This window comes from Mus caroli, unplaced genomic scaffold (assembly GCF_978045245.1).
Source record: "Mus caroli unplaced genomic scaffold, Mus_caroli_1 scaffold_7, whole genome shotgun sequence".
Classification (NCBI taxonomy): domain Eukaryota; kingdom Metazoa; phylum Chordata; class Mammalia; order Rodentia; family Muridae; genus Mus; species Mus caroli.
The window spans coordinates 82,850,122-82,865,690 of record NW_028227262.1 but is presented as its reverse complement, the minus strand read 5'-3'; the positions used below and the strand labels follow the sequence as shown (position 1 = coordinate 82,865,690).

The 15,569-nt window shown below is 37.6% G+C and overlaps 1 protein-coding gene and 1 pseudogene across 3 annotated transcripts in view; both read left to right on the top strand.

Annotated features, from left to right (window-relative positions):
• The window catches only part of Prdm5 (PR/SET domain 5), a 180,333-nt gene that overhangs the window by 92,238 nt on the left and 72,526 nt on the right, over positions 1–15,569 (top strand). For all 3 annotated transcript variants that reach the window (XM_021164996.3, XM_021164998.2, XM_085840555.1), the window contains 3 exons: positions 3,062–3,146; positions 4,268–4,425; positions 13,157–13,250. In XM_021164996.3, coding sequence (XP_021020655.1) covers positions 3,062–3,146; positions 4,268–4,425; positions 13,157–13,250 — 337 coding nt within the window. The remainder of the gene's footprint in view (positions 1–3,061; positions 3,147–4,267; positions 4,426–13,156; positions 13,251–15,569) is intronic.
• On the top strand, positions 14,046–15,446 carry LOC110296442 (large ribosomal subunit protein uL6 pseudogene; annotated as a pseudogene).

Here is a 15,569-nt window from a genome sequence, read left to right as displayed (position 1 = left end):
TTCAGACTTGAGCATGTGTGCTGAAATTGCAGAATGCCAGTCTAGACACTTATCTTCTAGCTCCAACCCTTAAATTGTGTATATATGTGTGTGTACATGCGTATTCATGTGAGTGCAGGCACACACATGCCGAGCACAGATGTGGAGACCAGAAGACAGTCTCCATTGTTGGTCTGAGAGAGACTCTTATTCTCTGATACATACACAAGACTGGCTCATGAGCTCCTGAGTCATCTCCTTTCTCTGCCTTTTGTGCCGTCAGGAACTTTGGGGTTGCAGACAAACTGTTATGTGGGTTCTGGGAAATTGAACTTAGAACTTCCTGCTTGCACAGAACATGCATTACCCACTGAGTATCTCAAGGTCCTGTAGCTCCCTTTTTTCTCCCTTATAAATGCTAGGACTTGGAGAATAGACTTAGTTTGAGGCAAAAATATGAAGTCTTTTGAAGTCTGTAATTCTAAACACCCTAATTGGAATGCCTATTGAATACCTATGACTTATTTCCTGGATCTATTTAATCTTAGATTATGATGTTTAAGATATTTGAACAGAGTATTTTAGCAAACTTAGTCATGGAGCCTTTTTCTGAATAATGCCTTATTTTCCATTTATTTACTAATATAGATACCTTCTCCATTAAACAAAATTAATTTGATAGTAAAAAAAAAGTTGTAACTGTTGGTGGAATGCAGAAAGAACAGTTGTTCTTTCATGTTGTGAACATTTGCAGAATATTAAAAAATTCTTAGCGCAAATAGACTTGCAATCTAGAGCAGCCCTTCAAAGTCGTTCTCAATACATAGGAGAGTATAGTAACTCCAACTGTCAATCATTTTAGTTGGTCCGCCCTAATGTCTAGTAGAGTTTAGTTGCAGTATTTCATCTTGACAGCAGATGGTGCTTTATGACAATACTAAATTACAGCATAGTGTATATAGTCTTTTATATTACAGTATACTACTTTATGTTGTAATAAAGTATCTTATGATTTTTATCTAAAGTTGTTTCATTTCGGACTTAAAGTAGTAAATTATCACCTGAAAACGAGCATGGAAAACTGTAAATTTAACAAAACATGTTTTCTTAACACTAGGCATGATTAAATAATACCTGTCATTTGTCAGTTAAGTTTTGTTAAAAGTTTTAAAAATATCCATGACCCTGTTTCCTCTATAATAAGAGAGTTAATTCTAAAAAGCTTTTGTGTGCTGTAAATGACCTATTTCATTAATTCCACCTTAAAAATGTCTCATGTTTCAAAAATACTGAATAAATAAGAGTATATTTTAATATTTTAACAATTATTTTGTCCATAGATCAATTTTTAGCATTTTCTATGCCAGTAAATTTGAATATTACAAATAAAGTCTTCATTTCTATATGACACCAAATATTTGTCATTTGCACTACCTTGTCATCGTTATAAAATTATATATTACATATTTTTACATACAGTATTTAAGAATATAAATCTGCACTTATTAGCTTTAAATACACATTTCATGTCCCTTCCTTAGTTGCTGAAGCCCCCATAGGTGTTTGATGGGAGAGGCTGCATGTCCTTCCTAAATTCCGTCTGGGACTTGTGTTCGTAGTTCTCCCACTCGTACCTCCCCAGTCTGAAATTCATCCTTGTTCAGAAGTGGACGTTGCTGAATCTCTGCATTGATAGACTCCAGAGGCTTGATGTCTGTCAGTGACTGTCTGCTTTATGCCTTTCCAGGTTCTCACAGTGAGTTCTGACTCACTAAAGAGTAAAGTCGTTAGAGGAGGGCTTTCAAGCTTTGCTCTAGCATGGCATGGCATGGAGTCAGGCCACCTGGCAGTCTGGGATCTGTTGGCCTTGCTGCCTCCAGCTTTTCTCCATTTTTTTCACTCTTCTTGCCGTGGCCACTTGGATCCCAAGAAAACCTTATCCTGCACTCATGCACTGTATCAGTCATGCTGATCTTTTTTTCCTCTGTGGCATCTAGTTATTTTTCAGTAACAGAGAAAGTCTTGGCTCTATGAAGAAGGATTTGCTTGCCTAAGGTTAATTATTGTTCCTTCAACAGAACTAGTTTTGCATCTTAGTCCAATAGTTTGATGCCCTTACTAATTGGCTGGCCAGCATTTTTCAAGGCAGGCTTCATGCCATCTTCCTCTTACAACTGAATACCTTCCACATCATGATAAACTGAGATTCGATTTTCCCATACTAACTATTTTATGGTTTGAGATAGAAAGAACTAATATAGTACCTGATTATAACATTTTTATTAACTTGTGTGTTAAAGCTGTACTCTGAATAGATTTTATATAAATAAATGAATATCATTTTATATAAATATATAATAAATAAAATATATTTTATTCATCTATATTTAAACTATACAACATGCAATGAGATATACTTGGGTTACAATAGTTATAAGAGTGAACTGATTTCACACTCACATCTCACATATTCATCCAATCCCTACCCAAAGTCAGAGATCCTGTACTCTATTCATTCAGCCAAGGTTTCCTGACCACACCTTTGTTAATGTAATTGGCCATATTGCTTATGTTTAAGGTTAGATCTTCAGACTCAGTCATTGTATGTATAGGCTACTTTATATAGTCCATCCTTTTTATTGTGGTCCTCCTGTCCTGTGAAGCTTCATGGTGAACTTAGTGCTTTCAGAACAGAGCTGTACTGGCCTTGCTTGCTCTGCAGTTGATAGTTTACATTTGAAGCGTTAATGCCTATTGTAAAAGGAAACTTATATCTCAGGTATCATATGGCCCACACTAAATTTTATGTATTATGCAAGTTAATATGTTAGCTGTGAAGGATTTTTTTTAACAGTTTGTATATTTACTGCATACAAATAAGGCAGGAATACTGCATGCTTTCCTGTGAGGATTTCCTGATGATACGTTAGCTATGTAGTATGTCATGGCATTTCCAAGGTACATGAAGGAAACTTGGCCCAATACTAGCAGTTGTCCACATGTTTATATTTTTTGCTTCATCTGCGTATAATTCATTAGTTTTCAACACTTGGTTTAACTGTCAGTTTAATCTTTTTTTCAGATTCATGAGATATTTGATTGTCAAGAATGTATGAAAAAGTTTATTTCTGCTAATCAGCTGAAGCGTCACATGATTACCCATTCAGGTGAACTGCATACTTCGTGCATATATTGAAATCACTGCAGAAGAATTACTTCACCTTGCTGAAGAAATTGATGAGTAATCAGAAGCCCTCACTATAAGTTCTAGCTTAGTCAAATGATTTTTAAGTTCTTAATTTTCTAGAACTGGGTTTGTTTATGAAGCAAAGGTTGTTTGGCTGAGGCATAGGAAAGGTCTTCAAGAATCACCATCTAATTTGGGACCTTGGGTTCTTTATTCTTGACATGATACCCTGGCACTGATTAATAAGTTCATTTATGTAATATACTAGCATAGTGCCTGGCTATTATTGGAGAATCAACTTTTGTGTTTATTATGTTTCTAGATACTTGAGCATTCTATCTATGGTACCCATAAAATAAAGAACTATGTTAATATTTTGGGGAAATTTCTTAAGGCATAAGTTCACTTAAACAATGTTGAGTAATAGGCTTCTTTTTCTTGTAACGACACTAAAATGAACTGAAAATAATTTTTATCTTAGTGAATCCTTTTAAAGAATGTAGGAAGGCTATAGTTTGAGGATACTGAAATAAATGTTTTGAACATCCATGTGGTTTGGAGGAAGACTGAGTGTTAGTGAGTTAAAGTCAATGATTGAAATCTGTTGGCTTTCAGGTGTGCTTTGTATAATTTGCACATTTGTTTGCTTTGATGTTAACTTCATATGTCTATTCCATAAATGCCGATGTTATAATCTCTCTAACTACGTGTCTCTTCTGAAGATGGGAAGCTCTGCCACATGGCACCTGCCTGGTGCTCTTCACTGATGGCTTCTATCGCTGGCAGAACTCTCAGCATTAAGGACTTGATTGACATAAACACACCTTTATTTTTCATATAGAAATAGAATTTGTGCTTTGAATTTAAACTTTTTTATTTCAAAGATTTAACTGCTAAAATATATCTATAGAAAATAAGCATTTGCATGTTAATTTGTGAATGCACACATGTCTAACACAGATGAATTACATGGAAGGCATTTTTGTGCTTGGCTGACCGTGCTTTAATTAGTTGCATACGACAAAAGTACAGGAAAGGATGGATCCCCTTGACCCTTGACTTTCATATCTGTATGATATTGTCTCTGCTCATTCTTCCTAGAAAAGCGGCCTTATAACTGTGAGATCTGTAACAAGTCCTTCAAGAGGCTTGATCAAGTGGGTGCCCACAAAGTAATCCACAGCGAGGACAAACCTTACCAGTGCAAGCTCTGTGGCAAGGGGTTTGCTCACAGAAACGTTTACAAGAACCACAAGAAGGTAAAGACACTTATTTGCATCTGTTATTTATTGTTTCACTGCTAGGGTTTTAGTTGGTCCTTAACCAGATTTGGCACATCTGTGGCATTCGACAGAAGGGACCAGTGTAGTTAGAGATGATCCTGCTTCTACTTTGTTAACACTCACTTAGCCCATTGATCTCTGGCTTCTCTTCTTGTCTCCACTCTGAAAACTACTCTCTCAGACAAAATGTCCACCGTGTGAGTGGGTTGATTAAATAGTTCTCAGCTTCTAACCAGCTCCAAGAACCGGAGGTTGTAGCGGATGCTATTTGTATTCTCCTCTCTGTCAGAAATGTTTGTTCATTGAGTTTAGGGTAAAGATTTTACTATTTTGAAAGGTAACTATTTATAAATATTTCAATGCTTTGCTCACATCACTTTCTCTCCTTGTTTCTTGTAGTGCACTTTGCTAGGTCTGTTCTTTCCTCCGAATGTGTTTTAAGCTATGTTAGCTTCCTGTGGTCTAAATCAATCTGCTTACTGAGTGGAAAGGTTTATTGGGCTTGGTTAAAAGGCTTGAGTCCATGGTTTGTTTGTTTTTTATACTCGCGGTAAAGCAGAGCCTCAGGGTGCAGAATGCACAGGAGAATGCAGGTAAAACCAAGTCACTGCCCTCACTGTGGCCAGGATGCCAAAGGGGATGGGGGCTGCAGTACCTACTTAGATGGTATTCTTTCTAGTATATCTTTCGTGAACCCTGACCCCCTAAAGGGCCCCACTACCTTCCAATAAGCACTTTCAGTGCTTTAGCATGGCTTCGCCATGTGAGTATTTAGAATGACAGTGTGTGTGTGTGTGTGTGTGTGTGTGTGCACGCGCGTGTATGCAGTGCATGTGTAGAGGTCAGAGGTCCTTGGTTCTCTCCTTCCATGTGAGTTCCTGGATTCCAGTCCAGGCTGTCAGGCCTGGGTAATGAGGCTTTCCTCTGCTTAGCTGCTGTGACAGTAGCTACCTGCTTTTCTTTAGATGCCCTTTAACAGTTTTCTCTTCAGGTTATATGGTCTTAGTTCTTCTCTGGATTTATGTTTATGGTTTTCACATTGTACCTTTGCATGTTAGCTTTAATCTTACCTTGTTTATTTTGTAAATAATTCATGATCAAATTTAGGAAATTTTTTCTGATCATTGAACATCATAGAAAATTATGTGAAAACACACACACAATGTCAGAAATGTTTGTTCATTGAGTTTAGGGTAAAGATTTTACTATTTTGAAAGGTAACTATTTATCCTTAAAATATTTTGTAGATGTTGTAGTGACTTCGCTATTAATGGGGACTTTCAGGAAACAGCTAGCTCTTGTGAAAATATTCAAAATGATATCAATTTTAGTTTCTGTCCAAGAAGAAAAAAAATGACAAATATATCAAAAACTGAGCAGGGCCGGTTGATAGCACCTCATACGCCTCTGCCTGGTTTCCTGCTTCCTACCCTGCTTTAAACTTCCTACCCTGCTTTAAACTGAAGGACTGCATCAGGGCAGGGCTGTAGGCATTGCTGTCCCTTTGGAATTACATGACTGTAAAAAGTATCTGGCAAGTTTCCTGTTCAGTCTCTGGAACCCTCTTAATCCCTTCTTTGATGAAACTGATCTGCCCACATTTATGAGTTTTTCACAGTTTGGCTTGTGTTATATTCCATATGGGAATTTGGCAGAGGATCTTTGCTCTTTCCCTCATCCTTTTCAGCCATAAATCATATGAAAGTAATAATGATGTCTTCAGGAGGACAGAAACGGTGATGGCTGTGATTTCCAAAGTGGAAAGCATGCTCTGTCCTTCTGCCCCCCACACATGTGTTTCTGCGTTATGATCCTACGTGTGGTAGTGTGGTTATGTGAAAATGCCTAAAATATTCAAGAATGATATGAAAAACTAAGTCAACAACCTGTTGGTCCATAATTACTCATTAACAGTCAGTTAGGAAACTACAGACTAATGGTATGCCCGGAAAGTCAGAAAAATCCTTCAGGGTCGGTCTGGTCTCCACTGTTAGCAAATGCGAGTGCTCCTTTAAATAAATGAGATATGTCTTTGGCTCTTTGCATTTATCCATTTGCCCACTTATCTGATGCTGGATGGACTATGGCACTGTAGGATTACACTGTTAACAGGTTCATCATAGTTCTGTAGGTCCAGTCACCATTAGGCTTTTATTTCCTGGTCCCGCTGTACTCCTTTTATTTGATTCAGACTTGTAGTATAAGGTCGGACTAAAATAAGAGTCAGCATTCTGGGTCCAGTTAGATTTGGGTTATTTGAATCATAATTGGTCAGGCATACAGGAGACAGGAATTGTGAATGAATCATCTTTCTCTGTTTGTTCCCTGTCAAACTGACTGCAGCACACAACTTTGGTGAAAGTCTAGGGTGATCCTTCTCTGAGAGATGGATGTCTGTCTGCCTGATGGCAGAAGTAAGTCCACAGTGGCTGTTAAAGCCCCCAAAGAAGTCATTGCGAGCTTCTTGATGTCAAATGTGTGTCTGCTCATTAAAAATATTTTGTGTAATTTTCCAGGGATGGAACTGTAGAATCTACTGACAATCTAGTCACAACTTTTGGAACAATTCTGTTGGACTCTTACAGTCATGTTTTATTCATTTGTAGTCAAACTCTGAGCAATGTGCAGTTTCTTAGCTTTTAATCCTATTTACAGGGACATGAATAGAAGCTTAAGTTTAAGAGAGATTTAATGAAATATAGACTTGTGCATGTAATCTGTTCATTTTATTTTACTGTTTATAACATTTATTTATTTACCTACTTGCATTGGAGTGTCCATACTATGGCATGGACATAGAGTTCAGGGGGCAGCTTTGTTGTGGTTGGTCTTTTCCATATATCAAGTGTGTTCCAGAGATTGCTTCTAGGCTGTCAGGATTGGTAACACCTGCCTTTATCTGCAGAGTCTTCTTGATGGTCTCTGATTGGTTTTGATATAAGAAATATGTCTTGGGTCATGGTCCAACCATTTGAAAGACACTGTAATTCAAACTTTGTTGTGTTAAACATTTGTTAGGCTTCAAAGGAAAGTATGCCTCTAAAAGATTATAAATCCATTTATAAAACCAGGGCAAAAGGAGTTAATTTAACCATGAGCAGCAAAAAAGTCTTTAAACTGTTAAGTGGGAGCTGAAAGACAGCCACTCAGTAAATATACCACAGCTGCCTGTCTTTCCAGCCAGGCAGCTTTTCTTCAGGCCTGCCCAAGGTAGTCATGTGCCTCCATTTGTATAAAACGATCTCTTGTTCCTAGGGATGATAGCGATTGCAGTTTGATGCTCAGTTATGAGTGCCAGCTAGAATTTTAAATAATAGTGTCCATTGTGAGTGCCAGGCAGTATTCTAAATAATAGTGTCCAGCAGGCGCTGATCATCAGCTGGGATTTGCTGTTCTTTGGTGGGTGGAGAAATAACAATGTGCAACCTGCTTTTCAATTAACTATTTTCATGATGACGGCATACGTGCCAAAATTTGTACATGCTATCAATGTATATTGTGATCGTTTAATTCCGCAAACACAGAAACAATCACCACAATCAATCTAATCAACATGTCTGTCACCTGACATAACATATTGATCTCCTAACAGGGTTTTCTATTTCTATCTCACGTAGTAAGAATCTGTAAGATCTACTTTTATGCTTTTATATATTCTCACTACAAGACAAAAAGGACAATGTATATGAGATGATAGTGTGTTAATAAATCACCCTTTCTATATGCCAAATTATCCTGTCATGTTATACGCAAATAATTAATTTTTATGAAAGAGAATTAAAAGTTACAAATCTATACTTTTAGCAATTTTAAGTATATACAGTTCAGTATTACAGGCAGCTTACTGTCGGTTTCCAGGATTTACTCATTGGTAGCAGAACTGTGCATCTTTTTATCACCATCATCCCACTTTCCTTCCTTTATTGCCGTTTCTTCCAGCCACACTCCTGTCAACCACCATGTACTCTCTGCTTTATGAGTTTGATATTTTTATATTCTGCACGGTAATTCTTTTCCATGGCTTATTTAATTTAGAATAATGTCCTAATCTTTCTGAACTTTTTCCTTACTCTGATGAATATTTGGATCACAGCACACTGAGAAGTCAGTGATGCCCTTTTATTCTTGGACTTTAATTGAGAAACTCTTCCTCATCTTTTCTCATTTGTGTGACTAAGTTTGTGACCTAACCTTTCCACAACCACAAGAGAGAAATACTGGGGAAAAAGGAGAGAAGGACGTGGTTTCTTTTGTTGTAAAACTTTAAACTTTCCTTGTCACTTTTTCTTCTTTAGTAGACACCTCAGGAAAATAGATCCTGAAATCATTCATGAATGTTTGGTAATTCAGCATAGGTTGTATTTACCCTCCCTGCTCCCAAGAATAAAACCAAACACACACACACACACACACACACACACACACACACACACACACACACACAGAGTCTCCAAGTCTTTTCCTAGCTGATAACCTTCTGGGTTCTTGCCAACTAATTATAATATGTAGTTTTTTGTTTTTTTTTTTCTAAAAAATAGTTAGCCGGGCGTGGTGGCACATGACTTTAATCCCAGCACTTGGGAGACAGAGGCATGAGGATTTCTGAGTTCGAGGCCAGCCTGGTCTACAAAGTGAGTTCCAGGACAGCCAGAGATACACAGAGAAATCCTGTCTCCAAAAAAAAAAAAAGTTAGTTACTGTCGGTGAAGGTCTGCAATCCTTATAACCCAAATAGATCTTGTTGACAGAGTTAAAAACTATCTTATTCTTTATGTAAAATTCTTGACATACCCTTGGTCCCAGTCTGTAAAGAGTTGTGTATAGAAAACTAAAGGTGAGCAGGTGAGTGTCTTAGCTTGGCTGCTCAATTCTATAACATTCTGGATGGCTGCCTCCTGTATGGCCTACTCTTTTCTGAGTGGAGTCAACTGTGAACTTGTAGGCATAACTCTAGTTTCCGTGTATTTCCTAAGGAGGTGGAGGGAGAGGAAGAAGAGGAGAAGGAGGAAGAAGCCCTTTAAAGAAGCCAGTTGTAGGCCTGGCTGTTCAAGTTTAGTCAACAGACCTTGTAGACATCTAGGTAGGTAAAACATACTGTTACAGTTTCAGGTTTATCATATAGCTCACAAGGTTAGCATGCCCTTATGAGAGACTAGGGTATGTATAGCAGACTCTTCCTTTCTTCTCTTTTCTGTTTCTCTACACTCATTCTATCTTTAATTAGTTTTAATATTTTTCTTATTTTTATTTTTCTTTGTCCTTGAGAATTTCCTATAATGTACTTTTATCATATTTTCCCCTTACTCAGAGCCTCCTAAATCCACCCTCACTCTTCCCTACACTCAACTTTGTGTCCTTCATTTTCTGTAAACCATCAAGTATGATTTATTACTCCCTATAGGTTCTTGGATGCGTGGCCTTCCACTGGAGTGCCAGTGACTTACCACGGGTCACACACCGTCCTCCTGCTGTCAACTGCCAGTAATGCCTTAGCTAGGTAGGGCTTCATGGTTACCTCCTCTCTCCATGCTGTGATTTTTGTCTGGCTTGAACTTGTGCAGATCTTATACAAACTTTCATAACCGTGATTTTATATGTGCAGCTCTGCTGCTCCATCTGGAAAACAATTTCCTTGCCGTCATTGTCTACTGCCTCTGGCTCTTACAGTCTTTCCAGTGCTTCTGCAGTGGTCCCTGAACTTTGGAAGGCAAAAGTCTGATATAGATTTAATGTTCTTGTATGGTATATGTCCCAAAGGTAAAATGCCATCTGCAGTAAGTACTGTTATTAAGGGGCGATGCAGACAATTGAAAGTCAAAGTTAGAAATTTTAGCTGTAAATGGCCTTGATGAAAATTTTATTCTGTTACAATTAAATTAATATTTGATGTATGTGGCTAGACTTATACAAATTTTGTATTTTACTGGATATAGTCCTACCCAACTGAGGAATTTTTGAGAATTCTAAACGGATAGTGTAGATAGTATAGCACGTCTTACATCTTTTCTACATCTGTAATGAAAGATTGGATTTGGTCCATAAAAATGTGTCTAAAAAGATAATTCATGCTATTTATTCAGGACAACTTCATCTATTACATTAGCAGATGTTGATGACATCAGTGCCTTGGCAGCTGGAGAAAGAATATCATGTAGCTCAAGGATCAATTATTAAATCGGTGAAAATTTTAATGGCATAATCCCTTTTTAGAAGCTTCCATCTGATACTTGCAAAGAATATCATGAACACAAACTCTCTATCTACAAGATGTGAACACTCATTTCTTATATGACTTGGCATCTTCCTGTCAAGTCAGCACAAGGACTCACTGCTGGTGTTTATAACAACACAGATGGCATGTTGGGATCTTATTTGGTAAAAGTATTTACCTGCCTGGTTATGTCCTACTACTACAAGCCAATCTAGGATTATTTTTGTCTGAGATACTGAAAAAAAATTATAAATGATTGAATATAGGCTTTTTGGAAAACTAAAGAAATTATCTGGTCAAATTTGTAAGGTCTTAAACAAAGTAGCTCTTGTAGTATAATAAAAGTCTATTCCGTGAGTAAAGTTCAAATAACAAAGAAAGAGCCAAGAAAGCAAACATGCTGTCCAGTTCTCCCAATTTCCTATGAAACCTCTCCTGAGCAGATTGTTTTTAGACTAGCTTACCAGATTCTGTTGTGTGTGAGTAAATGTATATGGCAAAGTGGTTTTCTATACACAGTGTGACACTCTAAAACTTATAAAAGACTTTCCTTCTTAAATAAACAAATGATGTAAATGTAATTATAATCTCTAGTATGCTTTAATTAACCCATTTTCTATCTTTTTTATAATTATTCATGAGTTTTCTTTTGTATTCATTTCGTTCTTAAACCTTTCATATGTATTTTGTAAAGGAAGTCCGTCAGACCAGGGGTATGCACATTTACAGTATCAGGAGTGTGCCAAAATGCCACCCAGAAAGTTTATTTTCCTGGACACAGTATGCTATCTTGCCTTCCTCTTCCTTCTCTAACTAACACTGAATAATACATATTTTCTTTTTGTGGGACAGTCTCATGGGTAAGAGATTAAAGACAAATTCTTTGAATTTGTCATTAATTAGATATTAATGCCATATGCAGCAATGATACCTTATAATATTCATTCAGTATCCTATAATCCAGGTTTCAATTGTTTTACTAATTATGGTGTCTTTAAAAGTGACTCGAACCCCATGTGTTAAACCCAAACTTGTTCTCCCTTGACTTGCCATATCACTGGTCTGCAGGCCATGATTGCTTCTTTGCTAGCTTACACTATAGATGCAAGCCGATGCACAAGACCAGGTTTTTTTTTTTTTTTTTTTTTTCCCTGTGGGACACCAGTTGTCCTAGTACTTCTTTTCTCCAAGAAAGCCTCTGCAGCCTCTAACCTCTTACCTGGTTTATTTCTACAGCTTCTCAAATCAACACAGTCTTAGACAGTCTTAGACTCACTTGCCAAAAACCGTATCTCAGAATAATTGACAACACTTAAGGCCATCCTGGACTTCATGATTATGTCTTCTCCTTTGCTTCTCCCATGCTTCTCCCATGCCTGTATCTTCATCTTCCCACTTCTCTGTTCATTTATATCTTTCCAACCACATGGGCTGAAGCATAGCTGTCTTATCATGGTTAGGTGCGATTGCTGCCAAGTTGAAGCAGAGCAGCTATTAGCACACATAAGTGATCCTTTCCTTCTTAAATAAAGGAGAGTAAAGTAAACAAATGAATGTAACTGCAGTTATAACTCTAGTATGCTTTAATTAACCCATTTCTATCCTTTTATAATTATTCAAGAGTTTTCTTTCTGTTCTTAAATCTTTCAGGTATATTTTATAAAGGAAATTGGTCAGAGTAGGGGTACACATTCTCTTAGTCGAGGCCTTCAGTGGGTTCTCTGAGAGTGCCCTGAACTTAGAACTTCCACAAATAAAATATGAAAACCTAAAATAAAAGCTTAAATCTTGCCATCCACAGGATAGAATAAGAGTTTATTCACAGTTTCTTTTCCAAAGTGGCTTCAATTTGTATGTGGTCATTTCAGAGTATGTCTGATTGTCGTGTACCATAGACATTAATAACACCCACATCTTTGGGAAGTCTTCATTTTTTTCATCTTAAAATGGTGACAGTAATAGCATTTTAATCAAGATCTTGTCTCTTGGAATTCATCAGTCACTCTATGGAGCATGGCACTTGATATAAATCAAGTGTTTAGCAAATGCTACCTCAGGCTAACCATATGAATCCATACTCTGTTGTAATTTAAGTGCAAAGTAGCCCTGAAGATTCAGATCACTTTCAGCGCCTCAGTGAAGTTTTAGGGAAAGGTAGAGAGCCTGCCACTTTGAACTGTTTCCCTTGCCTGAAAGGAATTTGATCAAGCCTGGCAGGAACTATGGAGGGTTAAGTATTTTAGACAAACTATGCACCATGTTGGTGTACAAAGTAGATCTGGAGAAGTCTCCATGGTGTTTAGTTTAGCAATTTGATATAGTAAATTTCTAATGAATCCAAGGATTTAAGAGAACAGGTATTTTCCCTGTGAATGATTGCAGTTATGCTCCTTCTCCTCAGTAGCAGGGAATTATGGGAAGAAGCAGTGTGCCATCTGCTTTCTGCAGTGATGAGCTCAGTCCCCCCCTTTCTCACTCAGTATCTTCCTTCTGCAGACTCACTCCGAGGAGAGACCTTTCCAGTGTGATGAATGTAAAGCCTTGTTCCGCACTCCGTTTTCTCTGCAAAGACACCTGTTAATCCACAACAGTAAGTCACAGTCAAAGACAGCTGAGGACAGAGAGAGTTATTGCCAGTGTGTTCTTAGGTGTTTAAGAACAGACATCTCAGAAGTGCATGGTGAATTGTTAGATAATCTGTTTAAAACATAAAGAAGATAGATTGGCTTGTTTTCCTACAGTACCATTAAGCAGTTTATGAGATATATTTTACATCTTCTCTTTCCAGGATTTGTAATTAGTGTATTAAAAGATACCCTATGTTCAGTATACTTTGAACATTGTTTTGAAACATCACCTTCCATTCACTTTTAACTATGATGATTAAGGGAACATGTCTACCTCTGTAAAACATGGCTCTATCTCCCAGGTCAGAGTTTTATTAGCCCAAAGGTTTAACAGTAGCAGTGGGTCAGAATGCACATCTAATTCCACATCTTTTTAAAGAGAAATTGAAAATATTAAGTCTGACAGGAGAATAGCTATTCAAGTAGTGGATCCCATATTGCCTCCAGGTGTCTAATCGGCAGGCAACATTCCTATTTCATGTAAAATGTTTGATTCTCTGCTTATTTGGGGAGGTAAACTTTTTATTATGTTACAAACAGACATCTACCTTTTGAGAAATTGTAAATGGAAAGCCCCTGCTGCCATTTGAATATTACATTCCAAATCCCAGGCATTGTGACGGTTGAATGTACAGGGTGGTGGCTTAGAAGAGAGCTTCTCTGTTCAACTAGGTTTCTAATATGAAAAATGTAAGATTTTAATGTTTATACATGTTGGTGGTGATCCTGAGAAAGGGAGCTGCTTCCTGTATGAAAAGATGGAGTTTGTTCCCAGTGCAGGTCAGTCACTGCAGCTCTGGAAAGTGTTCGGCCTAACTTTCCACCTCCTTATAAAGAACAACTTGGTAATTAAAGAGTGAAATTTGTACCACAAGGGGGACTTATTATATTAGACAGCTTAAGACATGGATGAATTTTAGAGTAGGCATTTATACAGGTGATCTTCATTTATCCTTTTAAGCCTTATGTGGCTTACTTCGTCAAGCTCAGAAAATTTTTTCTTGGGAAAAATACAATTTTATTTCACATGATAGCAAGGAATTTGTAACATCAGGGATCTGATACTTCCAATGTCAGCTACTTGGTTCTCAGCAGCTGAAAGTAAGGACTGAAGTGGCTTATAGGCTGTGTTGTATGCTCTGTGGCTAAAATGATGCTGAGCAGCACTAGAAGCTTTCTGAAGCTATAGTGTTGTATCTAGCCAGAAAAGTCAACCTCCAAAATTTAAGGACTAGGTAAGCAACGTAAGGTGCAGACAGGCATAAATGAAGACCCATGGGTGAACTTAGCAGGGAAACCAGATTGGCTAAAGCACAGAGAGCAAAGAACTAGGTCTTGTTTCATACTGTATTAACATTACAGCTAGTTAAACTTCAAGACATGAAGGCTATTATTACAAACACACATCTTTTCCATGGAGTGAAATGTCAGCAATTTGTTGGCTTCTTTCCTTTTACAATGATAAACCAAGGCAGGTCTTTGGCTAGCTTCTAAGTATTAAGGTTGAAAAGTTCTGATGAAGTTAAGACAGAATGTGATAGAAGCAACATCAGAATTAGGAAATTCTGGTCTTTGCCCAATCTACTTGAGAGAATGATGACCACTCTCAGCAGCCAGACTAGTCAACATTCCAGAAAATGTCAACATCATTCTGAAGGGGCGCATAGTCCTTGTGAAGGGCCCCAGAGGATCTCGGTGGAGGGACTTCAGTCACATGAATGTGGTGCTGAGTCTTCTTGGAAAGAAAAAGAAAAGGCTCCAGGTTGACAAATGGTGGGGTAACAGAAAGGAACTGGCCACTGTCAGATCCAACTGCTGTCATGTTCAGAACATGATCAAGGGTGTTACACTGGGCTTCTGTTACAAGACAAGGTCTGTGTATGCTCCCTTCCCCATAAACATCGTTATTCAGGAGAATGGGTCTTTGGTTGAATCCGAAATTTCTTGGGTAAGAAATACATCTGCAGGGTTCGGATGAGGACAGATGTTGCTTATTCTGTCTCTCAAGCCCAGAAGGATGAATTAATCCTTGAAGGAAATGATAGTGAACTTGTTTCAAATTCAACAGCTCTTATTCTGCAAGCCATAACAGTTCAAAAAAGAGCATATCAGAAAGTTTTGTGTCTGAGAAGGGAACCGTGCAGCAGGCTGACAAGTGAGGAAGCCTCAGTTTCCTAGCTCAAGAAACAAGATCCTGATCACAAGTAAAATGTGGGATCTTTGAGGACAATAAAGGACTTATATATTGAAAAAAAAAAGAATTAGGAAATTCTGGTATTTTA